General features: G+C 38.3%; 1 protein-coding gene across 6 annotated transcripts in view; it reads right to left on the bottom strand.

Moving 5' to 3' along the window:
* CMSS1 (cms1 ribosomal small subunit homolog) overlaps positions 1 to 25,626 on the bottom strand; it is a 333,529-nt gene extending 307,903 nt beyond the window's left edge. For 3 of the 6 annotated variants that reach the window (XM_032490123.1, XM_032490131.1, XM_032490140.1), the window contains exon 1: positions 25,415 to 25,623. In XM_032490123.1, coding sequence (XP_032346014.1) covers positions 25,415 to 25,493 — 79 coding nt within the window. In that variant the 5' untranslated portion in view covers positions 25,494 to 25,623. Of the gene's footprint in view, positions 1 to 25,414 lie in introns of all 6 variants that reach the window. The other 3 variants (XM_032490115.1, XM_014568513.2, XM_006195639.2) reach the window with 3 other exon arrangements.
* Between the last annotated feature and the right edge of the window lie 736 nt (positions 25,627 to 26,362).

The raw sequence follows: 26,362 nt of genomic DNA, 5'->3' as shown, positions 1-26,362 counted from the left end.
CAGTATCTCTGGTGCCCAGCACAGTACTTAGCACGTGTTAGGAACTTGGGAACTTAATAAATGTTTATATGATAATAACTGCATAAAATAATATTAAATAATTTGCTTTTGTAAGCACATATGAGCTGATAGTCAAAGTAAAAAGCTTTGAAATGTGATAGGAAGCCAGAAAAAGCACATTTGGAAATACAAGTTACCTTGACAATCAAGAGGTGACTGTATTTCTACAATAGATGAAAATCTCCTTAAAACATATATGTCTATATCCAAACCTGGAATCAGCCACTGTGACATATGCTCCTGAACACGCTGCTTCAGAGCAAAAGTGTCATTCTTGTTCCTTTTTCCTATTTGGTTCCCAAAATAGTTTGGATTACTTAAGGTAGGTGCCTCCTACTTTGCTTGTTAGTGGGCTGCATTCAGAAGCTTAAACTTAAATCATATATATATATATATTTTCAACCTCTCAACAAGCTAATAAGAGACAAAAATAGTTATAAACCTAAGTTACAGAAAAGGCATATTAAAAAAAAACATACAGTATGTTAGTTTAAGGAAGTTTCTTCTGTGATTATTGTTACGCCATTTTCAAAGTAGGTGAGAAAAACTCAGCCACCCCCACCACCACCAAAAAAAAGGTATCCAAAGAATTCTGATACCTGGCTAATGGGACTCTGAACATAATCAGTACTTCTGCAGCAAAGAACAACAGCTTTCAGAGGAACATTTTAAATTACAAATTTGGTCCCCAAGTCACATTCCTAAAAGATGATTTCAGACAAAGTAGCTCATTGCCATTTTCCTTTTTCCAACCTCATAACTGTTAACTTAGTATAGTCAATTTTATTGCCAGTTATTGATTTTAAACACAATTCATTTAGACACCCAGGCAAACTGTGAAGATCTTTAGAAGTAAAAGGAATCTTTCACAGTTATCCTCCTTTCCCTGCAAAATCAGTTTCATGATAGCAAAGCAAGGATTTGTTGACAGAAACACTTCCATGGTGATGAACTACAACACCAACACTGTGGGCTTGCATCATCATTAAATAAATTTGGATGAAAGCTGAGGCTAGTGCTGAATGAGAAAGCTTCTGTTTAAACACATTTATCTTGGGAATCGGCAGTAACCCAACTGTATTACAAAATACACGATGGTCTAAATGTTTTCCAAAGCTATTTTTAAGACACCATGGGCTAGAACTGTAGAAGAAATCACATACATCATTTTACATCTTTAAAAGTAGACATTGATAATGTTGCTGCATGAGATGTCTTTCTAGATAATAATCAAGAGAGTATCTGTAATGTTTTGGAGAGTAGTGATCAATTGATCATAAACAAATGAACAGAAACTGGAAAAGATTAAAGAAAAAAGTCCTTCCAGCACTTCCCAACTTTTGTCACATAATGACACAAACAGAAAACACACTGGATACAAGAGGCGGAGATGACCAGCCAAGGGATTCCTGTCACCCCCAGGTTCCTCCTGGCTGCCCCAAGTGCTAAGGTAAAAAGTCATTCTTGGCCAACCCTGTAACTAATACAACTGGAGAAGCTCTGGGCTTGTCATTAGTCTGTTCTGTAAGGATTCAATTTGTTATTTTATGTGAGCCACAGCAATTCTCTACCATAAAGTTAAGACCGTAAGTCCTGTGCTCCATGATTATAATGCACAAATTCTCACTTCATCATCTACTCTAGATATTAACTATAAATAGGCTTCCCAGTAAGTTTATTGGATTTTCAAGGAACTAAACCTCTTTTAGAGGTTCCTCTACTAGGATTACTTTGGCGTAATAATTCATATCTGAATCAAAATTCAGGAACATTGTCATATTAATAACATAGATTATTAAAAGTGCTACTTAATTAAAGTGCTTACTGCTAGCTAATTAATGGTAAAGAGAGCTTCATCTCTGAAAAATATCTCCCCTTTTCTATAAAATTACACAAAGAATGACATATTCTAGATTTTTGACCTTTAATTTCAAAAATAATTTTTCATAACTCTAGGTGTGTATGTGTGTGTTACAGAACTTTCTTTTTCATTCACTTACATAAAATCACAGAAACCTTGAAAACTAGGAAGGACAGAGTAAGTGACACTGGAAAATCTTCATATGAGATATATGAAAGTGGAAGGTTGTAGTCACAAAAAAAGAAGGCCCGTAAGAGGTTCATAGAAGACAAGACTGTTTCTATAAACCTCTGGAAAAATATCTTCCTTTCATTTTATTTCATCCGAAGTCTCAGCTTCAGAACCAAGTTTCATTTTATTTGGTCTCCCTATCTCTCTAACTTTTTGAGCTGCAGCATCCTATCACAGATTTGAATGATTTTACCACACATACTTCTTCCCTTTTAAGAGCAGTGGCAAAGCTTTCCCAAGGATGCCACTGTTCTCTGGGGGCACCGGTAAAAACAAAATCACCATCCTTACCAAAAGGACAATGCACATTACTATAGTTGGATCTTTACATATAAAGGAAAGTTATGATGTTCAAGATGATGACATGATTATATAAGCTCTACTTAGAAGGTCTCCACAACCACATTTCACAATGCCAAGACATTAGATGTGGGGTCTTCATGACACCCAAAGGATAAAATTAGGTTGCACTGTGAGATGGTCATAAGAAGGGAATTTAATTTAAAATTCTTAGGCTTGTAGCCTAAGGATTCTAGAGATCTTTATTGACTGAAATATAACTCCACATAAAAACATATTTTTAATAACTTCTTTGATTCTGAATCTTTACAAAATGAGTCTCCTTTGAAATGTGTTAGATAAAGGCAGAGAAAGCTTTAATAACACTCGTTTCTCTGCATTTTGGTTTCTGTTATTGTTTTTCCCTCCAAAATAATCATTTTGCTTTGTGATCCTAAGAGAAAAGATAATCAGGTAATAATGCATGCCTAAAACATTAAGATCAGTACTTCTCAAAGCAAAATCCAAGACAAATATATGAGAATCCCCTGAAGTCCCACCTAGAGCTATCAAGTCACAATCTTGGAGAATAGGGCCCAGAAGCTACATTTTTAACAAGGTCCTCCACTGATTAGTACGTATCTATAGAAGGAATCCCATTGTTTTAGAAATTTCTACATTGATAAACACTAGCAAATGTCTCCCAACCCTAGTCCTGTTCTATTAGAATGAATTACACCTGTCTCAGGAAGTGTAACTGTTCTACCCTCTAGTGGCTGTCATGACAAACAAAAGGCTTATTCCCCGCGTTATCCTTTTATTCAAAAGAAAAGCTCAATAAAAAAACTACCATTTTATATGGTGGGAAGGTTCCCAGTTTTTTACCTGTAGCAAAACATAGATGCCTGAATCTTTAACTGAGCAGTAGCAAGCTATCTGACACCTACAAGCTCCATTTCTCTCTCAGATCTCAGGCCCTCAACATAACCCTACAGCATTTCTTGGGAATGATCCAGAACACACATTAAAGAGAGCAGTTTGGATGAGCCAAAACAAAGGACTCCATTCACTTTAGGCCACAGTGAAGTAAACACAAGAAGGATTAAGGAAAGATAAGTGGTTCAATAAAATCCCCAAATCTTAAACCCCCTTAAAATTCACTTTCCTTTAGTTTAAACTCCAAGTCCTTTCCTTTCCAACTGATGGGCCCTTCCACTGTATGGTCAAATATATCAGAGCAGGCACCCCGCAAAAGGCAACGCTGTAGGGTAAGCAATCCTTAAGGAGTTCAGCAAGTTAAATGGCCAACACTCCTCTAAGTACTTTATAATCTGATAGTGAATTAACACCGTTTATATGGCAGCACACACAAATCTGTCAATATGCCATTAGGACACCAGGTTTTACACTTAAAATGGTGCCATCAAAATGTACTCTGGGCTAACCTTTAGCACTGCAGTCAGCAAACATAGAGATAATCTTCTTGGGGCCTCATTTTAAAATTTCACTTTCTTTTTTCAAAATTATTGGTCAAGAGAAATAAAATTTATCTGATTATTTGAGAGAATTTTTGGAAAGCCTAAAATTCGTTTTCTTATTTTAGTGACTTCCTTTTTCCCACAAAGCCAAATGGTTTTACATATTTTTGTAAGGTTACCTAACAGAGACTTTTTTTTTGCCAATTAAGTTTTGTTTTGTTTTTCAAAGGCTAGTCACTTTTGGATAACCAACAGTGTATACAGGCCCTGCAGACCTACAAAGGCTCTCTGCCACTCTCTGCGCCTCTGGAAGGGTGGAGAGGGCTTACTGACAGGCACTCGAGCCTCAGTGATATGCACAGTGTCTCAGCATGCAGTGTCTTCTCTTCAAAGCACCACATGGACACAACTGATCAATCCACTGATCATGACAGACTGAACTGGGCGTATATTAAGAAGACAAAAGGTCCACTGTCCTTCAAGAGTTTATTAATTTGGGCAAGGAAAGGAGACAAGAAACAAGAATATCAGACTATTTAATCAAGTGGCAACTAAATTTCCTACTAGAAAATAAACTAGAGATTAAAGGGAACTACAGTATATTGACAAAGTTTCACAGAGCAACTGAAGTGTGAAACTGGATAAGGGTAGATTTAGGTAAGTGGAATGATTAGGGGAAGGGAGCATTTGAATCAGACAAACAGATCTAGTCAGCTATGGGGCCCTGGATAAGTAATTTAATCTGTGAAACAGAGAGAACTGGACTTGGCCATGTCTAAGATGATGTCTAGTTCTAACTTCTAATGATTTTTTTAAATTCTCTCCAAGTCTTGCCACCCTCCCTTAATTGTTTAACATTCTTTTGAGAAATTAGGTTGTGGCATAAATAAACCAATTACCTGCATGAGTTTCTTTTCACAAATTAAATTTATCCTTTCTCATTTTCCTTACTTGTAGGCATCCTAACTACTAGATGGTCTCTAAAGATTTGTTTTCATCTTTAAGATTTTATGAATTGATGTCTTTAATCCTTACGATATCAGTTCTTTCTTCATGAGAAGACAACCTCAGGACTATTAATAGTTTGGGTCAGATGATTGTTATGGGAGAATGTCCTGTGCATTACAGGACATTTAGGTGCATTTTTGGCTTCCAAGTAGCATCATCCCCCAACTATGACTAGCAAAAATGTCTCCAGACATAGCCAAACGTTCTCTTGGGGGCAAAATCATCCTGGGTGAGAACCACTGCATTAGAGAGGGATCACCTGACTCTAAAAGCTAGTTCCTCTTCTTCATTACTTGCTGTGACAAAAATTTGACAGCTCATTTGAAAACTCTTATAACTCGTGTGCAGAGATGAGACTCTTGAATCTAATTAAATATAAGCCTCAAAGCAACTTTAAAAACCTGCACTGAAGAGTTTCACTGAACAAGGCTCATTTCCATTAATTTGACAGATCAGCCCAAAAGCACATGTATATTTAAACATTTATGTTTGTATTAATAACTTGTACCTTTGTCTCTTTCAAAGATACCAGATTATAAACTAGTATTTTCAGGTGAGATTTTCATTTTCCATATTTCTTTGAGAGAAATAAACAAAAGTCTAACCAACTTTGCTTTAATGAGGGGAAAATAGGCTTCAGCAGGATTCCCAAGAATTTAAGAGATAACTCTTTACTGTTTAGACCCTTCTAAACCATCCTCTCTGAGGATTTTCAATTCCCTTTGAATTAGCTCATAACCACCACAGGCACAAATGTCTTCTATTAGGATACAAGCTTTCTTCATTCCTCAGCAAATCATCTACAAGAATGAATCCACAAGTCTTTATGAAGCAGCTAATATTACTTATTTGCTATGCAGGGCAGCTATGCAGGTGCAAGATTTAGAATCTAAGGTGGCAGCTGAGGACCATCTTAAAAGGTAATTAAGAGCACAGCACAGAGAAGGAATTCTATAGACAGTAAGCACTTTAGGAGTTTGGAGGAGGAGCAGGTTACTTTGGGCAGGGTTCAGGGGTCAGGTCTCAGATAACATTTGAGCGAGGTGGGTGGGGGGTTGGGAGGTTAGAAGATGAGGAAGACTGGGATAGAGAAAAGACAAAAGGCATTCCAGGAGATGTCCAGAGCAGAGATGTGGGGGCAGCGGGGAGAGCAGAAAACCAATGATCAAAGAACAGTGAGCAATGCAGTGTGGGTGATGTTGAGATGTTGGGGCAGGGGTAAGGCTCAAAGAGCACAGTCCTGTCAGTCTGTGAAGGGCCTTGAATACAATGCTAGGGGGCACTCTGTCCTCAGAGAGGCTTCTGGGTAGTGAGATAACAGAAATCTAATCTTTTATACACTGTTACTTCATTTTAAACAACTCTATGAAGTGGGCATCATCACAATTTTAGAGATAAAAAACTTTAAATTCTGAGAAGTAGGGAAAATTGTTCCCGGTAGCTCTGTTAGTATGTGACAAAAAAGAGACATGAACATAGGTCTAATTGCATTGCCCCATTCCCTTTCCATGGCAACATACTGAGAAGCTACCTTGGTGCAAGGAGGAAGTATAATAAATTGCCCACTGCCCACAGACATAGGCTGGGTACCTGACGAGACCTTCCTGTGCTCTGCCCCACAAGTCTGCCACTGTAGCCAAAACACTTGGGAAGTCCCTACATATACACAGGGCTGTCCCCTTCCCTCTCCCCACTGCTCTACCTGGGTAGAATTCTCTTCTCTCATCAAGTGACCCACACTGGAAGCTCAAGCCTTACCTTTCCTGTAACCTTCCATAATCACCTCAGATGAGGTTGGCAATCTGCCTCCCTTTTCATCTCCTCCTGTCTCCCTCAGTTAGGTCCCCTAACAGCCACTGTGAGGTTAACAAGAGATAATGAATGTGAGAGGCCAAACCCCACACAAATGGGCAGGCATGGGGAAGACTGATCTAGGGATGGTGCTGTGGACAGGAGATGGGAGGAAGCAAGACCAAGGAGAGCTACAAGCCCTCATCGTCAGGAGACTACTCAGGAAGCACTGAAGCTGCAGTCCCAAGCCCATTCTATTCTAAAGTAGGATTCTATAAGCAAAGCACAAATTCCAGGCATGATGAATGAGTCTGGACAGGATATCAACATGCGCAGAGCAGGAGGTACCTGACTGGCCTCAAGAGGTGGCTGGAGAGAAAAGCATGAGAAGTGAGTGAAAATGATCCATAGAAGGAGAATCACAACCATGCACATCAAAGCTTATAAGTAGGTGGCAGCCTTGACAATCCTGACAGTGACCCAAGATCTCCAGAAAAGGCAATCTAGGGGCCAAGATCTAGCCATCAAAAAGACAAGCACCACCAGCTTAGTCCAGAGACTTCTGCCTTGGCAGAACCCTAGAAAATCTTCCTAGATGGTATACCCTAATCTACAGTTTCTATTTCTTAAGCAACATCATGACTTACAAAGAAAGACAGATCATCTCCAAATTGCCTGGTGTATTTTTTGAGCTCAGGGGGAAAAGTGTCAGGGTTTAACCCTGTCGGTCTCTAAATTCTGCTTCCAGTTCAGGATTAAATAACTGTAAACAAAGGAAGCATCATAAATAAATTTGCCATTTTAGAGGAAAATCTTCCAGTTGGCCTCCAATTATCTCTCGTAACAATTAAATGAATATAAAAACCTACCTCAATGCAGCCACTCAAAGCAATTCCTCAAGAACAAATTACTATCCTTTACCATTAGTGAATTGGCTGTTTTTACCCCCTACTCTTTTGAAAAAAATAGCTATTCCTTTTCTGTTCTTTGCCTTATAATGGTGTTCTTGGCTGAATAAACTAGTATTAGTCAGTTTTGAGGCCTCAGAAAAGTACTGTTTTATAGAAAGAGGAGTTAACTAAAAACTGCAATAGATCCCCAAAGGGCCCATAATACAAGAAACATTTAAACACTTGATACTTCTTCCAGGGCAGCAGGGAGGGGGTCAATGGGTAGAGATCACTCTAAGAAGGAGAACATCCCTCATAATGATAAACATACATAGAATAATTTTTATATAAAGCTTTTTTTCTGATTATAAGAATAATACATTATTACAAAACTTTTGAAGAATATAAATGTTGCCAGAGCCACTGATTTTACCAAGGATAATGAGAGGACTAGGGAGAACAATGGGAAATTACTACTAATTTTTTTAGGTCAACCTATCAACCATGGCCCTATTCCAGGCTTTCTCAGACTGCCAATGAGGAAGGAAATGTGCTTTAGGGGGACCATCCTGTAATTACTGAATGCCCCTTGTGCTAAGGAGTGGCAGATCCCCCGACAGAATGCAAGTTTATGTAATCATTCTGCTCAGCCCAGACACAATGGCCCAGGGCCAGCCTGGCCATTGCAGGAGAGGGGCAGGATTTCCCTTCCCCAGCTAGCCAATCAGTGCCTGGAAAATGGTTTAATCACTATGCATTGTTCAAGTACTGGAAAGAAATGCTTCCTCCTTATAGGGCTGCTCTCAGAACTAGTTACACTCTTATCAGTTAGTGAGATTGGTGGCCTTGTAGAGGGACTGGGCACAGGACAGGGCCCAACAAAACTCACCTCTCAGACTCTGGGAAAAGGATGTAGAAGAACCCATGCAGGGAGAAGAAAAGAGTGGCAGATGAGGAGGAATTACAGAATTACACTTTCTTCCTGGGCTGTCTCAGCCACTTGAATGGTATCAACAAATTTTCTGTGATGATTCTCAAGGCAACATCTCCAAGTTTTCAATGCCTACCAAACAGTTCCACATGGAAGGTCTAACTACACTTCAAACTTGGTGTGTGCCCACATTCCAGTGCACTGTCGCTCTTGGATTGCTTTTTGCCTCACTTTTGGTGATGGCCACCACCTTCTCTGTTGCCCAGGTTCAACATCTGGGTACCACTCTCCACTTTTACGCTCACCCCCCAGGTCCAATCAGTCACCCTGCCCTGGTATTTCTTCCTCTGCCTTTCCTCTTTTATTTGTTCTACTACTGTCCAAATCCAGAACTCAATACAGATGCTACTGTAAGATAGTTAACCTACCATATTTAATCACTTACCTCTAATTCAACTTTCATTTGTGTTGCTGGTGATCTTTCTACAACACTGTCCTGGCAATTCTCAGTCCCTCCCCATAAAACGTGCTTACTTAGCACTTACATTACCAAGTGCCCCAAATCTAAACCTTCTGCCAGGCTTCCATCTCTCATGTCATCTCTCCTTGAAATTCTGGAAATAACCTGCACTCTCACCAGAACACAGTACTGACCATCCTCCCACATACCACATACTTTTGACCCTGTACTTTTCCGCTCATGCTGCTCCTAGGGCTGTAATGCTCTTCTCTCTTTGTTCCTTGTATTGAAATCTTACTCCAGTCTCAAGGAGTAAGCCAGTTCCTCTAGAAAACTCCTTATTTTTCAATCTTTCTCTGAGTTTCCAAAACACTTCAGTTAGTATCCCTACTATAGCATTTCATTTTGCCTCCTGTTATAATTATTAGTTACTCATCCTATACTATAATCTTGAGAGTAAGAATCAGCTATCATTTATTTCTGAAATTCTTATATTAATATTTCTCAAAATGCAGTCACTGATCGTCTTTATCAGAATCACCTAGAACTCTGCAGACTTCCACATACCCAGACCTATGAAATCCAATGCAGGGAATCTGCATCTCAACAAGCTGCCTGGGTCATTTCCTGGGCTTATAAAGTTTAAGAATCACTGTCCTACATTATCCAGAACTTGTACATTCTTGGTAGTTGGTGCTCAACAGAGGTGCACATGTCTAACAACACACCTGGTAGCCACAGCTGGCTTACATTTGTTCTTTTCAAGGACTCACTGAATGTCAGGGTCAAAGGACTTTAAAGTTTGTATAACTGCTTCATTTTTTTCAAACACCTAAAAGATAGAAAAAGACAAGAAAGAGTAGAAAATAATATGTTTTCAAGTGAACTCTGAAAAACAGACTCACAATGAACAAACCAAGTAGGATAACGAGGGAAAAGGATGTGTGAAGGGGTTCTTTTCTGGGCCAGTGGTGGTTAGAAACACAGTCCAGTAATTGCCACTGCTTGGTCTGCTGCCACAACTGCTATGTTTAGTAACATATCTCCCATAATTAACTGGAGAGATGACACAACAAGGGACAAAGCAGAAAAATAAGAAAGGTAAAATAAGCAAAGAAGGTTAAGTTATAGTTATGATCAAGAAAAAGGCATCTTAAGACTAGATATAAGGAAAAAGACAAAGATAATAATGCTGACATTAGTAACAACTAACACTTCCCTAATAACTCTTTGGATGTGCCAAGGACTTTCCTACACAGTATCTTTTTCCCCACCAAAGAACTTGCAGGTAGGGTATTCTAATCCCCAAATAAGGGTTACAGATGAGGAAACTAAGGTCTGCACAGGCAAACTGGCTTGCTCAAAGACACACAGCTAGTTGGTGCCAGAACCAGAATGGAGACCCACCTAGGTTTATTTGACTCCACAGTTTGCACTCTAGCCACTAACCCAAGGCTGCTGTAAAATGTAAGCCTGTGAACAATTTTTAAAAATTACATGGATGCAGTGAAGGAATGAAAGAGTAGGGTGGGTATGAAAAAAGAAGGAAAAAAGCTGAGGTGAAAACCCTGACAGATGAATAAAAAGAAAAGTGATAAACAAGACAACAGTTCAAGGTTAGTGTATTTAACAGTCTATTTCTACATGTAATGCTGTATATGGGCACAAAATAAAAGCAACTAGGTTAGGAAGGATTTTTGAAAACTGTATTTCAATGCTTATTCTTGGACTGCCCTCACTGCCCATGGTGTAATTACTACAGGGAGACTGGGAGGTGACTAGGTACAATCACAGACCATGTTACATTATAAAATAAAGGCATCAATTTCCTCTAACCCTCACCTAAGAAACTGGACAACTCTAAACTATAAACCATAGCACTGCAACCCTATTTAAAACCAAATGTTCTCTCACAAGAGCTCAGTAGGAATAAGCTAATGAAACTATAGTTTCCTTCTGAAGGGCTCCTTGCCATATAAAAATATAAAACCTTTAGTGATAAAGTTTTGTTGTATAATGAAGAAGTTCTGAGAAAATCAAGAGAAAAAAAGCCAAAGCAGCATATGAAACTCTGGGCTATCTGCCAGATTCATTATCTGTTACTTCCTTTTAAAAAATTAGCAGTGATTTACCAACAATACAAAAAACAAAAGAAGACAATAATATTTCAAAGATATTTTTTCTCCAGTTTAGCATTTCCTCCTTTTCATTACCATAATCCATCATCATTACTTATGTACTTTCCCATTAAACAGATAAAAACAAAAATACAAAACTCTGCCATTCTGATAACACATAGCCTTGACCAAGCATTCCAGAGCTGGGTCCCTGAGAGAGTCAGACAGCCCTCTCCCTGTACCACCCCAGTGACCACAAACCAAAACAATCCAAGGCCTTTGGGAGTCTTGAGCCTTTCAACCTCTAGAGCTGAAGGTGTAATGAGGGGTCCTGCAGTCCCTGAATGCAGGAATACTCCTGAGGGAACACAGCTTTCTTATACAATATGTTGCCAATACATCTGCAAAAAGTTCAAAGCACTTACAAAGTTAATTTCATTTAGAGAAAAGAAACATCCTGACTCCAGCTGTCTAACTAGGATCAGATAGCTTCCTCTTAAATGCTGATTTTCTTGTGATGTTTGCCCTTCATGATAATGTGAGGAAGCACAAGCAGCAGAAATTGGGCCAAAGTATTAAGATTTTTTTTTTTAATGGAGGTACTGAGGATTGAACCAGGGCCTCGTGCATGCTAAGCATGCACTCTACCATTGAGCTAGTTCCCTTTCCCTAGAATTAAGATTTTGAACAAAATATTTTCACCTTTCCATACTTCTTTTGGTCACTAAAACTCAATGCCATCTAATGACTTGCTATAACCAGGGCATCTCATAGATTGCTCAGTTTCTTTTAGAAGCTGTGGACCAAATAAGCCAACATTTTAAGAATTTAATGAATTCTTATATACTCTATAATGAATTATTGTATACTTCTTATATACTACATAAATATACTCTTTTTTTCTTTCTACTGTTCCCTACATCAAACCAATGCCTCTGCCTCACTGAACTCAGCACCTTTCGGACTATAATCCACTCCAAATCCCAATCTCCATGTTGAACTATGTTAAAAAAATTTTTTTATCTTTTCTTCTATGAATGAGTTCTCCAACTTGCTTAATCTCCTCCAAGACATCTGCTCTCTGATGAAACCCAGGAACTTCCAACTCTGAGTAGAACATTCACTGTGTGGTCTTAAAAGAGCCATATGCATGGATTCCTCTTGCAATATGCACTTCAAGTTTGATAAAACTTTCTTGGAGCTATTTGACATAATGTTCTATAAAAGTGATCCAAGAGATGACACATTCTAAAGCCTTATACCTCATTTGCTCAAATATGTCCAAGTATAAAATTCATGCAAGGAAACAAAACCTGCATTTTTTTTTTTTTTTAAGATTTGGGAATGACATTTAGTTGTCCTAATAAAATAACCAACCTTTGCTGCCATCTAGAGGTAAAAACTATGTAATGGAATCAGAAGTTATCAAGAAAATACAAAATAAGGTTGCAGCATCAATGGTGTAGAAACAATGGGAGTCCAGTAACTTTTGGACAGCTGACCTTACCAATGACCACCATTCCAAACCACACTGTCTTCACCAGTACATGTCTGTAGAGCTTACAAGAAACAAGCCCCACCAAAACTGTGTTCCATATCAATTGGTTTATTGGACAGATTTCAGTTCTGAATAACCTGTGGTACCCATATCACATTCCTTGACAATCTGAGTCAGTAGACTCCAAGATGGGATATGGGTATCTGCAGTGTTTTAAAAGCCCCATCAGTGGTTCTGATAAGCATCTAGGACCACTGGGCCATGGAGCTCTGGCCTTCCACAGTGCTGAACCTCTCACACTCAGGCAGGCCAGAGTTCCAAGTGAAAGAAAACTTAGAGCTTAAGTTTAAATGAGGTTCAACAATGAAAGTGTTTCTCAAAGTATGTTAGGCTGACCACCTACATCAAATAGATCACCCTGAGAGTTGACTAAAAATGTGGATTCCTGGGTGCATTCACAGACAAAGGAATTAGTTTCTAGAGGTAAGGCTGAGGAATCTACAATTTAAGTAGAGTCTCAACATAGATTTCTGTACACTAAATAGGACAACCAATCTAAATCTTGACAAAGTAAAGGACATCACTGAAATCTATACCTTGGAAAGGCTATTATTAATGCTATGGTCACAAGATCAGCTGACTTAAATTATGATTTCAATTGCAGCTGCTACTCATCATTTAGACAATATGGTAGATGTTCACAGAAATGTGCTCATTTTTGAAGTGTTTCCTTCCTTTTTTATGCCTTAATATAACTTAGTGTTGTTTTTTTCAATTGTATACTTACAGAAAATGTAGAGAATATAGAAAACATAAGAAAAATAAAAAGCATCTATAACTCCACTAACTAGTGTTAACCACTGATAGCACTGGTATATTTTCTCCTAGTATTTTCTCTTCAAATATACATAGTTAAAGCATGTATATAATCTAATCCTGCTTTTAACATTTCTGGATACACATTTTTCATCTTCAAAAGCATCATTATTTAAAGACAGCATAATATCTTCACATGATTATAGTGTAATTCATTTACTCCATCCTGATTGTTGGAGTCTTCAACTGTGTCCATTTGTCATCATTCTAAATGTTAAAACGAAGAGCCTTGCCTGCATCTCTAATTATTTTCTGGAAGAGAATGATCAGAGTATCAACATCTCACTTACTATGTTTAGGATTAATTTTTTTTTTTATTGAGGTATAGTCAGTTTACAATGTTGTGTCAATTTCTGGTGTACAGCATAATGTTTCAGTCATACATATACATACATATATTCATTTTCATATTCATTTTCATATTCATTTTCATTATAGGTTACTATAAAATATTGAATATAGTTCCCCAGGCCATGCAGTATAAACTTGTTGTTTATCTATTTTATATACAGTAGTTAGTATCTGCAAGGATTAAATTTTTTTTAAATGTCCATAAGAACACTAAAGCCTAAAAACTCTTCTAGCGCCTAGGCATAGAGAAGATTGACTAAATGTACCAAAAGAAAGCATGTTCTCCATAAAGTTTAGCCTTAATTGAAGGACTCATATTTTTAGCCAACTCTGTGTAGTGTTTATTTGCAAATCTAAATATGGTTACTATAGAAGTTAGGGGGTTTTAAAATAAGTGAATATTTACATAAAAAGATCAAGGGACTTTACTTTCTCAGTATAATATGCAAATATGGAGACAAATTTCTATAGAATGAAAAACAATATAAGATGGGTTTCCATAAAAACAATATTAGAAATCTAGGATGAAAACTATAGTGCATTTTTTAAAGATTTCTATTTTTGAGCTCCCAGTAAGGAAAGGATGACGCAACATGAGGGGGAAAAAATCATCATCATCATCAACATCTTGAGTGGTTTATAATAGGATAACTACAGTTAGCTGAGAACTTTTCCCCATCTCTTTCCCAATAAGTATTCTTATCCAAGAGTATTTTTCCTAAATAAATGAAAATAAGAATATATTTCTAAGCAAATATGAAGTAAATCAAGCCTTCACTCCACAACTCACATTCCTAGTCTAGATCATTCAACCCATGATTCCTCTCTCACCGCTCATATGTTAACTAGGAACACATATTAATACAATTCTACCCCACAATGTGACTTCTCCCAACCTATGTTCTCACTATCTTCTGCCACATAGACACACTATCTGTAGAATCAGATACAATTTTCCCTATCTAGCCCCAGTCTAATTCCCATTCTGCATCCCAAATACAACCCAATTTGAAGTCACTCCACTTCTCAACTGTGCTGGATTTCCTATCTCAGGGACATTATCAAAAGTATTCCTTTACTCTGAAATGCCCTCCCATTCCTGCCGTTAAAAATCCTAAAAGTCTTTGGAGGCCCAAGTCAAATGCTACTTTCTTTGTGAAGCTCTCTTAGACCCTTCAGTTGAAATCAACCTTTCTCTGGCAATCTCATGACACTTTATCTACTTTTGAGGGCCCTGCACACAGCACACACTCAACACTTGTTGGCAGAACTGCTTTACTGAAATTTTTTCTTCAACTTAACAATCTTTAATGTGATGTGTCCCCAGAACCTAGAGTTTTCAAAAAGCCAAAATCTCCAAGCTGACACTACGTCCTGAACAATGTCCACTTCTCCATCAACTGTACCATTAACTACCTTTTGTTCTTCTGTTTAATTCAAGATCAAAGAGGTATGCAAGCAGAGAATCCCAACACGGATCCCTAAACCAAAATCTACAGGCATCAGTAAGCTTTCCCCTAAAGCTCCCCCAGGGCCCATGGATAAGACTATTCACCACCCTGGCTGTAAGAAGCTACACGTCATAAGGACTGTCACCTCTAACACTTTCCTCCACATAGGAGGGAAAAGGTAAGTCATGGCAACGCACTGCCTGGATACGTTCACCTACAGAAATATCTGGAAAGCTGGTTACCAGTATGGAAGGCCAAAGAGGAAGGGACATCTCTCCAGGAAATGGTGAGGCAGTAAACTGACAGATGGTTCACTCACAGGTTGCTGGAACTGGTAAATATCATCCTGAAAGAGCAGCACATCTACAATTATTTTACCTATACATGTATACACATATGCACACAATCACAGACCCAGACACCCCAGTCAGATCTTCTCAATTCCTCATCCTATTTGTAATCCAACCCCAAACTGGACTATCTATCATTAGCCTCGGACAGACTGAATTCATTAGGACAGTTCAAAAGTTTTCTGGTGAACCCAGAAGTAATCCTTCATTCCACAGAACTTTATTGAATCATATTTCCTAAAAAGATGTGCTATCAAGAATTCCTAATTTGCTTCAAGAAAATTAGATTATTTCCATCAAAATGGCAAGACAATTAGAATCATACTTTAAGGTCTAAAACTATGCCTTCTCTATGACCAAGAAGAAAAAAAAAAGTGGTAATTCTTAGTTACAAGGAGGAAATGAACAACAAAAATGAGTAATAGCCAAACACATCCTTTGAGTGGCCTACCTGATAATCGCTGATGTAGTATGAACACATGACTACTGGAACTTAGTTTTCCATCCCATTTTTTCTAGTAAGTTGCCACTCCTGCATATATCAGACCACAGAATAGCACTGTTAGGCTTGTAAAGCAAACTATTTTAGATTGGAATTGCAGCTTTCTAGAGCAATCAGGACATTTGAGAGTCAAAGGTCACTAATATTGAGATCTTTTAGGGAGATATGAATCACAGTCTTGGATGTTTAAAAAAAATTCAACAACAATTTATCATCCCAAAGGACATTCTTTAATCACATCTCTTCCCTAAATCAATGCTATAGAAAAATCAGTTGATTCAACAAAAGTTTGGGATTAGAAGGCTCAAATTCCAATTCTACCTCACTCATTTGAAACTGGGCTTGGCATTCATCAGTCTAGGCCTTGAGTTTCTAATATGTAAAACAGAAGAGCTGAATAATTCTTCAGGTCCCTTCCAGTTCTAATAATCCATCAGTATGTCCAACTACAGAAAACTGAATTCAACCAGTCATCTACAAGGTGGGACTAAGTCCCCTGGCAATAAGCTAAAGCAATTCTTTTCAACATGCTGAAAACTCACTGAATCAAGTGAAAGACATGACTGTAATTCAGCATGAACAGAATAATACAATGACGACAAATAAGGCATTTTTGACAGGGAAGACTGCTATATCTCACAAAGATTCAAGTAGAAAAAAAAAATTCTACATAGAGCATGACACAACATTCTCTGCGATTTTGCACGAAGAAATGGAGGTGTCACCCTGCAAGAAATCCTCCTCACTAAGGACAGTACTTTAGCTGGCTGTCCTGGTGTAGAGAGCAGAGCAAGAGCAAAGGAGCTGCCATTCTCCACGCTCATCCAGCCAAGGCCACTTCAATGTACTGATGCCACTGTACAAATGCCCCTGGCCTACTTCAATTTCACGGGTGAGGAGAAGGAGCTGGAAGCCTGGGCAGAATTGAGCTATGCAAGTCGAAGAGAGGGACGACGTACAGCAGTCCCAGCAGGCAAGTGACACAGGGAGAAGGTGGGGAGGTCGGGTGAATTAAAAACCTGAAGTGGAAAAGTCTTAAGTTAAAGGAAAGCTTAAGAGAATAGCTGAAGGAGTGGACTACAAAAGAAGATGATGAAACTGAGATACAAAAACAATTTAAGAGATAGTTCAGAGGAAAGTACAGGGCAGTAACAGGTGGATGGTGCAGTGGGAAAACGTGAACGGTGCTTAGCGCTGTGCCTGACATTAGCAGGTAATGTTAACTGAACAGAGAATGAGTGAATGAAGGAAGGAAAGGCCATTCAGTCAAGATATGTGAGCAAATGTACTAAGAGATGACAATGGTATACATAGGGTCAGGAAAAGCAGTTATGCTGGTGACATTCATTACTGATAATTATGCTAATGCAAAGAAAAAACACTGGACCTCCTTAGGGCAGATATCAAACAGACTGAAAAGAAGCAAGAAATAAAACAGAAAAAACAAGCATCAACAATACTCCCAGAAAAACAAAATACCCTGCAATTGTTTTACCTTGAAGAGGAGCACAAAACATGTCGCATGTTAGAGATTTTAAAATTGTTTTCTCCTATGTTAGGAGACTCCCTAAAGTACATGTTCATGCCAAGCTGCCATAAGTTCAAGAGCAGACAATATAAGAGGTACAGGATTTGTACAAAGTACTATAAAAAGGGATAGGAAAATGGCAAACTTTTATAGCAAGCAGCAGAAACTTGGCTTTAAATGGTAACACAGTTTTAATCCTATTAAGGCAAAAGTCTTTAAAATAAGAAAATCTACTCTAACAAAAGGATTACTAACCAAAAACCATGCTTATTTTAAAGCAATATGTAATACAATAAAAATGCATAAACAACTTAGAAATAGGAATACGACTTTAATTCAACAAAATGGTGATTGACCTATAACACAATCGAAATATAAAGAATTCTGCCTCCTGAGTATAATCCTGTTTCTGCAGAAATGTGGCCCTTCCAAAGAACAATAAAAGTGAGAGAAGCTATCCTAATAATTCTAGAGTGACTTTATTAAATTCAGTTTTTAAAAGGAAGCAGATAAGAATCAAAGTAAAAAAAAAAAGACATCCAAATTGTAACAAAAATTTTAATAACCTGATACTGTATGCTGGTGTCTTTCCTCAGCCCTTCATTTATTTAGCTACAATGGTATCTGAACTAATATCCTTGTAACTTTTTAGAATAAAGTATCTGTTGAACAGGAATGTGATTGATCTAATTATATGACTGATAATTACAGACAGTAAGGAAGTGATTGATGTAAAACAATTTTCTCCAGAGTTTGCTTTAAATTCCTGCTTTGGGGGATATGTGACATAACACTTAGGGTCGGACACTGAGTCTGGGGCAGAGGTATGCAAACTGCAACCTACTGGCCAAATTCGGCCCACTGTTTTTGTATATCCTGCAAACTAAGAATAGTTTTTACATTTTTAAACAGAAAAAAAAATCAAATGAAGAATATTTTGTGAAATGTGAAAGTTATACAAAATTCAAATTTCATTGTTTATAGATAAAGTTCTATTGGAACACAGCCATACTCATCTTTTAAATATATTTATTATCTGATTGCTTTTATGCTACAATGACAGAGTTGAGTAATTTTGATAGTGACTGGCCAGCAGAGCCTAAAATATTTACTATCCGGCCTTTTACAAAAAGTTTCCTGACCTCTTGTCTAGTGTGAACTAGACTAACAAGGAACTCAGGAACAAGAGCTTAAGAAGGGCTTAGTCAACTCATTTTAAAAGCAATGCTAGCAAATTTAGAATGCAATTAAGAATTTTATGAAAGCTGATGAAAATGGGGAACTTACATTTCAAGTTGTTTGTGATATATTTAGTAAAATGTGTAATTCTATGAACACACTAAAGTTTCAACTAAAGAACACGGGATAAGAACAGGTCAAAGGATTCATGCCACAAAATAATGCAAGGTGTTACTGTTGAATTTAAGGGGGGAAATGGAAATATTTCTAGGACTCCCAAATTCCTGGTATTTTTCAAGACAGCAGAACTACTGTCCATGTTATTTGGAGAAAGATGTGTAAATTTGTACTTTTAAATGTTCATAATTGTTGTCAAGAACTACTTGTTTAATCATTTGCAAAAATCACGAAACTTATACACAGTAAATTAAAACAAGCACATGAAGGTTGGTCCATTTGTTACAAAATCTTCAAGTACAGAATGATGACATGTCGTTCTTTCTCTCTTTCCTCTCACCTTTTAAAATTTATCCTAACCCTGTTTTTTGCCCTTTAACATTTGTCCTAAAATAATATTATTTGCATTTTGACTGAACTACGTCAATGTGTAAATCCCATAACGTAAGCAGACTATGTTTTTTCCCTCTAATTCCATTAGAGTGTCTAATAGGGCCAAGCATGAGAGTCAATAAATGATTTTGAAAATGACACGCCCTGAAGTTGATCCTCTGTTCTGTGTTATAAACATCTACTGTAGATATTCCAAATGTGAATTTTATATGTAGAGGTAATGCTTTACAACATCTATTATGATTGGCTGCCTAAGGGTAAAATTAATGCTATAAAAGCCTAACTTTGGTGTGAGAAAAGAAAAAAACACAAAAACTTTACTTATTCAGGTTTCAAAGACTCAAGGTGTTCCCCAATCTCACAATTCCCAGAAGGAATTCAGCATAGATAAGGCAATGTGATTTTAAGGATAAAATATTACAACAAAAAATTCACAATGCTCACTTCAACAATCTGAAACAAAATGAACAATCACATTGATTCTAGGTGACAAAAGCTGTCACCAGTAGGAATTATCAGCTCATTTAGAGAGCAAAAGTCTGTTGTCCTTTCAAATGCGTAATTTCAAAACATAAGTTATAAAACTAAATCCAAATATGGTTAGAATAAAACGCAAGTAGACACAGTTGTCAAACAAGGACTTCTAATGTATTTTTAAAAAAAGAAAAAGCAGCATCTGCCAAACCTGTCAAAAGCCTGAGTAGGATTTTGACAACTCTTCTAGTAGACCAAGTTTCTTTAGACACAGAACTCCTACATTAAGGTCTCCAAGATGTGGGTATGAAATATTAACAATTATTCAATGAATAAATTCTTAATGAGTGCCTTCTAAATACCTAGATTGTACTCTAGGCCCTGAGGATACAGCAAAGAACAAGATAAACAAATCCCTGTTCACATGGAGCTTACATACTAGTGTGGGGAGACTGTAAAAATTTAAAAAGGAAAATAATAGTTGGTGATAAGTGCTCTGCTGAGAATTAACATAACATGGTAGATGGCTACTCTAGTCTGGCTGAACAAGAAGTGCTTCTTTCTTGATGATGTTTGAACTTGGGTCTTAATGTTAAGAAAAGGTCAGCCATTCAAAATTGAAAAGGACAGCCCAGAAAAGAAAAAAGAACAACTATTGCAAAGAGCTAAGACAGAATAAGATTGGTCTGTTGAGGCACAGAATGAAGACCAGTGTGACAGCAGAAAGTAGGAGTAAACAGTAGGAGATCTGGCAGATACCAACCATGGAAAGCAATCTAGGTTTTACTCTGTGTGTAGTCGGGGAGCCACTGGAGGGTTTACGCAGGAAGGTGGTCTGATCGCCCACTCTGGCATGCTGAGTGAAGAACAGTCTATAGAGGGACAAGATGGAAACTGGGAGCCCTGCTAGGAGTTTACTGCAGAGATTAAGGCAAGTGAGGATGATAGCATGTACTTTAATGGTGTAAAGAAACAAACAACAACAAAAGGAAAAAAGATTCAGAATGTTTTGGAAGTAGAGACAAGACTTGATAGTACAGACATGAAGGGTAAACGAAGTAAATAAATGAATAAGATATGCCAAGGCCTTTTTGAAACTGAGTAGTTAGTGATTTAACTTACTGAGATAGGGAAAACTGGAGGAAAAGTAGATTTGGGGAAAAATTCAGTTGACCACTTGACATTCCGATCAAATAAAGTAAGGACCTCAAGAAGACAGCCAGGTATGTGAGCCTTGAGCTCTAGGATCAAGTTTGAATACCTGGCAAGAGATTGTTCCCAAAGTCCAATGGTATAACCTGCTTATTTGTGTCTCTGAGTAATCAGTGCTCTTTTAGAAGAATAAACTTTGGAAGACTAACAGACATAATTTGATAATAGTAATGTATATGAACAAAAGGTTTAGAAAATCTGAACCTCTTTAAACTGATAAAGGATTGTTATTTTAGAGATGAGATTTTTATCACTGATAATTAGAACAATTATCTCTGAGAAATTTAAGTACACAGCCTGGTTTCTGACTGCCTATCTATGAATCTCAGCCTCTCCACTCACCAACTGTACGACACTGGGCAAATCATTTAATCTCTTAGTGCCTCAATTTCCTCATCTATAAAATGGGGATAGTAGTAACTATATCCCTGCATACTTGTGAAGATTAAGTGAGCTAGTACATGTAAAGCAATCAAAACATTATCTGGCACAGAGTAACCACGCAACAAATGCAAATTAGTAATATTATCTGCAGTCTCCCTACAGTGTACACAGAAGTGTCTTCACATTTCAGTTTTCTAGTTAGATGCTTGGTAAGAGATGGCATCAAAGACACAGAATAAGCTAGGGAAGTACACAAAAAACTCTCCTCAAAAGAAGTAGGGGCCAAGAATTTTGCAGGACTGCTAAAAATATCCTCTTTAAAATTAAGCTAAAAATATGCCAGTCATTCCTAAATCCGTATCTCCAGCCCTAACCCAACCCTGGAGCTCTGGACTCATGCACCCAGTTGCCTATTAACATTTGACTTGGTAATTTAATAGGCATATTATACTGGAATAAAAAAGAAATCCAATCAGTGTTCTCTTTAGTTAAGTGAATGATCAAGTGACCACTTCCAAAAGCAGAAACTCCTAGCTCTGATCCACAAGTCACAAAATCCATGATGTGAATAACATTCAGCTTCACACTGACGAAGTGCCAAGTTTGGTCAACTACATGAAATCTCAGGTATTGTAACTGCTCACTTTCTCATTAATGTTTTGTATCCATGATTCTACTGCACGTATTGTCTACTACAAATCACTTCAAATAATTTCTTAAGGTAGGCAGGGAAAAAGGAAATAAATGAATGAAACGGAGTATTAGATTACATTAGACTACTCCTAGGCTCTGCTGCCTGAGGCAGACTGTGCTGTACACACCTCAGCAGAGACAACTATCAGCCATCTTATCCTGGTACATGACTCCAATCACCACCAATGATGTTACCAATGAAGTGACCAGATAGCCAAGGTGAACAGTTTCAGCAAAATTCTAATAGCATGGTCTCCCACTCTCGAATGTCTAGACTGGATGAGAAATTATGTCTACGTATATATATGATCACCAAAAGCCCTGTAGCATGCATTCATTTATTCAGCTATTATCTATCAAACACGAGTGAAGTGCCAGGTCCCCTGCTGGGCTCCAGTACAACGCAGAATTCTAGTACAGGCGTACCTTGGAGATATTGCAGGTTCAGTTTCAGATCACCACAATAAAGCAAATATCACAATAAAGCAAGTCACATGAATTTTTGTTTATACCATACTGTAGTCTGTTAAATATGCAATAGCATTATACATTAAAAAGTACATATTTCAAAAATAATTTATTGCTTAAAAATGCTAACCAACGCAGGGTTGCCACAAACCTTCAACCTGTAAAAAAATGCAGTATCTGCAAAGTACAGTAAAATGAAGTATGCCTGTAGAAAAATGAAAGGTCCTGAAGAGCCATAAGATGTATGCAATAAGGGTCATATGCAGATCAAAAGCTTCATTTTAGTAAGGGTCTTTGCGTTACCTACCACATCTAAGACATGAAAAAAGCAAAAGCATAGTACACTTCCTTACACAATAGATAGCTGGGTAGTTTAGGCAAGTGTCATACATACTGTGTGCCAATGTCTGGGCATCCATGTGTTTGCATAGTTTGATCTTAGAAAACATATACAAGAATTCTTGACCATGAATGTTGGGCCTTTGTTGTAGATGTAGACTGCTGATTAAATGACTAAAATGCTCCATCACCTTGCCACCATATGTGTGAACTGGAAACAGGTAATAAGGAAAGACGTTTACTTTTATAGGCAAGAAGGGTAACACACAACAGGAATGAGGGCATTATTACAGCTATCTTTCCTTTCTCTAACTTAAGGCACTATTTCTCCTTTGACTTTCAAAACAAAGTATTAGTCTGATCTTTCTTCATTATTATAGGTAGAATCAGGAAACCTGAATTGGTGCAGCTGTGATTTCTTCTGAATTAGAAACACTACACAGATTAGTTAGACAAATCACCAGTAAATAATCAATCAAGGAGATCTCAAGGAAGCATATGTGCTCACCTAACTTCACAGCGGTTAACAAAGGGCCTTTGATAAACTTAATATTAGCAATTCTCAAAACTTATTCTTACAGCTAGAAGGAACGTAAGAAGCAGGGTGATCCTGGGGACCCCAACATATTATCTCGATGGGAATCCTGGCAACTTAGATGAAAGAGGCTGTAACACTTTAAAGTTCTAACCAGATTCAATGTTTGGAACTGTTGGTTGGCAAAACCCTTGAAAAGATGATCTCGAAGGATCCCTCATTTTACAGATTATGATAATGATGCTCAAAGAAGCCACACAGTAATTGTGGGAAAAATGTGACTTTGAAAGTCAGGCATACTTGACTAACTTCTTCCCAGATCTCTTCCTTGCTGAACATTAACTTTTCTGTTTCTCATCTATAAAAATGAAGGTAATGCTTACCTTTTAAGCATGTTATGAAGATTAAATGAATTCATATTTATGAAAACATCTGGCACATAACAGATAATACATGTTAATTTTCTTCCTTCCAAAGGGTGACTAACTTGAGAGACACAGCTGGTGAGAGGCAAGAGGCAGGACTAAAATCAAGAATTAAGATCCCCTTCACCACTTAAAAGGAATTCAACTATTTCTTAATTGGCCTTTATCCTTGAATCATATCATAAAATATGTTTTTTAACACCTGAGTTGTAGGGGGCAGGATTAAAGTAAATGTGGAATATCACAGCCTGCAAGGAAAGGTATTCATGCCTTCAATCAGGGATACGTTTACTGGAAACAAAACTGCCAAAAAGTCAGGAGGTTTAATCAAGGAAGTATTATATTGGCAACCTTTTAAAAAATGACATCTGCTCAGTATGTACATGAAGTCTGCCTTTCTGGAAACAATGCTGTAGTAGAATTTTGTTGTTTTTAGTGGATATTTCACAACTCATATTTCAAGATTAATGTTTGCAGCAAATATGTATCAACTGTTAATCATGTGCAGGGCCCTGTGGACTCTACAGATGTGAATTAGGCTTTTGCTTTGTCCTAAAAAAAATCTTAGAATCTAGTAAAGAAGAGAGGTAGATTTGGAAGAATGATTTTTAAAAAACAAAGAAAAAACCCACCAAATTGTACATTAAGCCACGGGACTTTAAAAGTTCAAGGCAAACCTGCAGTGAGGAGTTACTTAAGCTACCTACTCAATAATAAAATGTTCACTGCATTGGCAGTGGGTACACACAGCATAATAAACACGGTCTGAATTGTGTTAACTGAATTCTAGTTTTGTTTCTGACACCAACTAGCTGTGTGAACTTATGCTATTTGAAATCTTTAGGTTTCATGTTCCTCATCTGTAAAACGAGTGAGTTCAAGTGGGATCTCTTGTCTCCTTCAGACTCAGAGTCCAAATTACATGATAATGATAGCAAGAAGAACTGAAGCTAGCTTTTATTTACCGGGCACATATTATGAAGCAAGCACTGTGCTAAAAGTACATCATGTGTATTATCTTCATTTAACCTTCACAACAAGCTTATGAAATTGGTATTACTATTCTTATTTTACAGATGAGGAAAAGGAGACAAAACAGTATTAGAGAGCTGGAGTTGCGATCTGAACAGAGGACTGTCTGAATTTAATCCAGGAGTTAACCCTTAACCATTACGCCCAAACTCCGTCTCCGTGAAAACTGTCTTATCCACTAAGAAATGAGGAAAAGAAAAACTGCCAGGAAAAGGGTCCTTCCTGACTATAGGCCAGATCTGAGTTAAGGTCACACGTGTCTGTTCTACATGTTAGTAAGCCTCTCGCACCACTTGCTCCTCGATGCTCGCGCGCTCCCACAGCCATGCGCCCCATCGCGGGGCGAACACGGTGACGACCAGAGCCTGGTCCGGGCTGAGGCGCACGGACCGGCGGGAGGTTGGGGGAGGCCCCGCAGGAGCGCGGGGAGAGAGAGGGTACCTGGACTGCTGGCGGCTCCTGCCGGCTGGTGCTCCCACCACTCGTCTCCAAGATCGTCTGCCATCTCCACGCAGGACATCGACGCGGGCTGAGCGCCAGGGAAAAGCGGGCAGCTGGCCTGAGCTCGCGCTGCCTCAGAGCCCAGCGGCCGGCGTTGCAGCACGCGTAGCCTCTCCTCAGGCTCTGTCGCCTCCGCCCCGCGGCGATGACGTCATAACCTCCGCCCCGCCTCCCCGGCAGCTGCGCCCAACTCGTGGCAGTTTCTACACCGGTCCTAACTGGCTCGCTCAGTCTGGAGACTCAAAGTAAATCCTCACAAAAGCATAAAGACAAGAAGACACGTAAAAAAAAATTATCGTTTTTTAAAATGCTTCTTTTAAAACCTTTTTTTTAGGTTTTATTTTTGCCGAATAGATATTGTCGAAAGTGCGAGACGAGATGCTAAGACGATTTTTCTCTGTTCAGTTTCAAAGAGCTTGAGTCGCGGGAGAAGACCAGAGCACGTGGGTGTGTTTTCGTTTGTGTGTCAGTGTTTTGAGCATCCATGTGTTTGTACTTAGAAAACGTGCACAAGAACTCATGATTGTGAATTTTGGGGCTTTGTTATAGATGAAGGTACTGTTCTTTTTATACTGTATGAGTAAAGAAAATGTTGATTGGTATGGAAGTGGTCGCCCACCGACAGATCCAAGTGGTCCGGAGAGTTTAGAGTCAGCCTCCCTACACCCACTTCGGTTACGGTGTCCCTCACCCCGGTTTTGTGAAACAAAGAAGGAAAAAAGAAGGGAGCCCACTGCTGCCTAAGTGTAGGTAAGAGACCTACAGTGCTTGTCTCACTCCCTGAAGTGGGCAGAGATGGGCAGGGAAACCCCTCTGGGCGGCGAGTGCTGGGGCCAGTTTTAAGTGTGGATGATACTTTTCAGGGCAGTCTTCGCACACAGAGGTGAA

The sequence above is a fragment of the Camelus ferus genome, chromosome 1 (assembly GCF_009834535.1).
Source record: "Camelus ferus isolate YT-003-E chromosome 1, BCGSAC_Cfer_1.0, whole genome shotgun sequence".
Classification (NCBI taxonomy): domain Eukaryota; kingdom Metazoa; phylum Chordata; class Mammalia; order Artiodactyla; family Camelidae; genus Camelus; species Camelus ferus.
The sequence above is the reverse complement of the archived record's forward strand: the minus strand, read 5'-3'. Positions and strand labels throughout refer to the sequence as shown.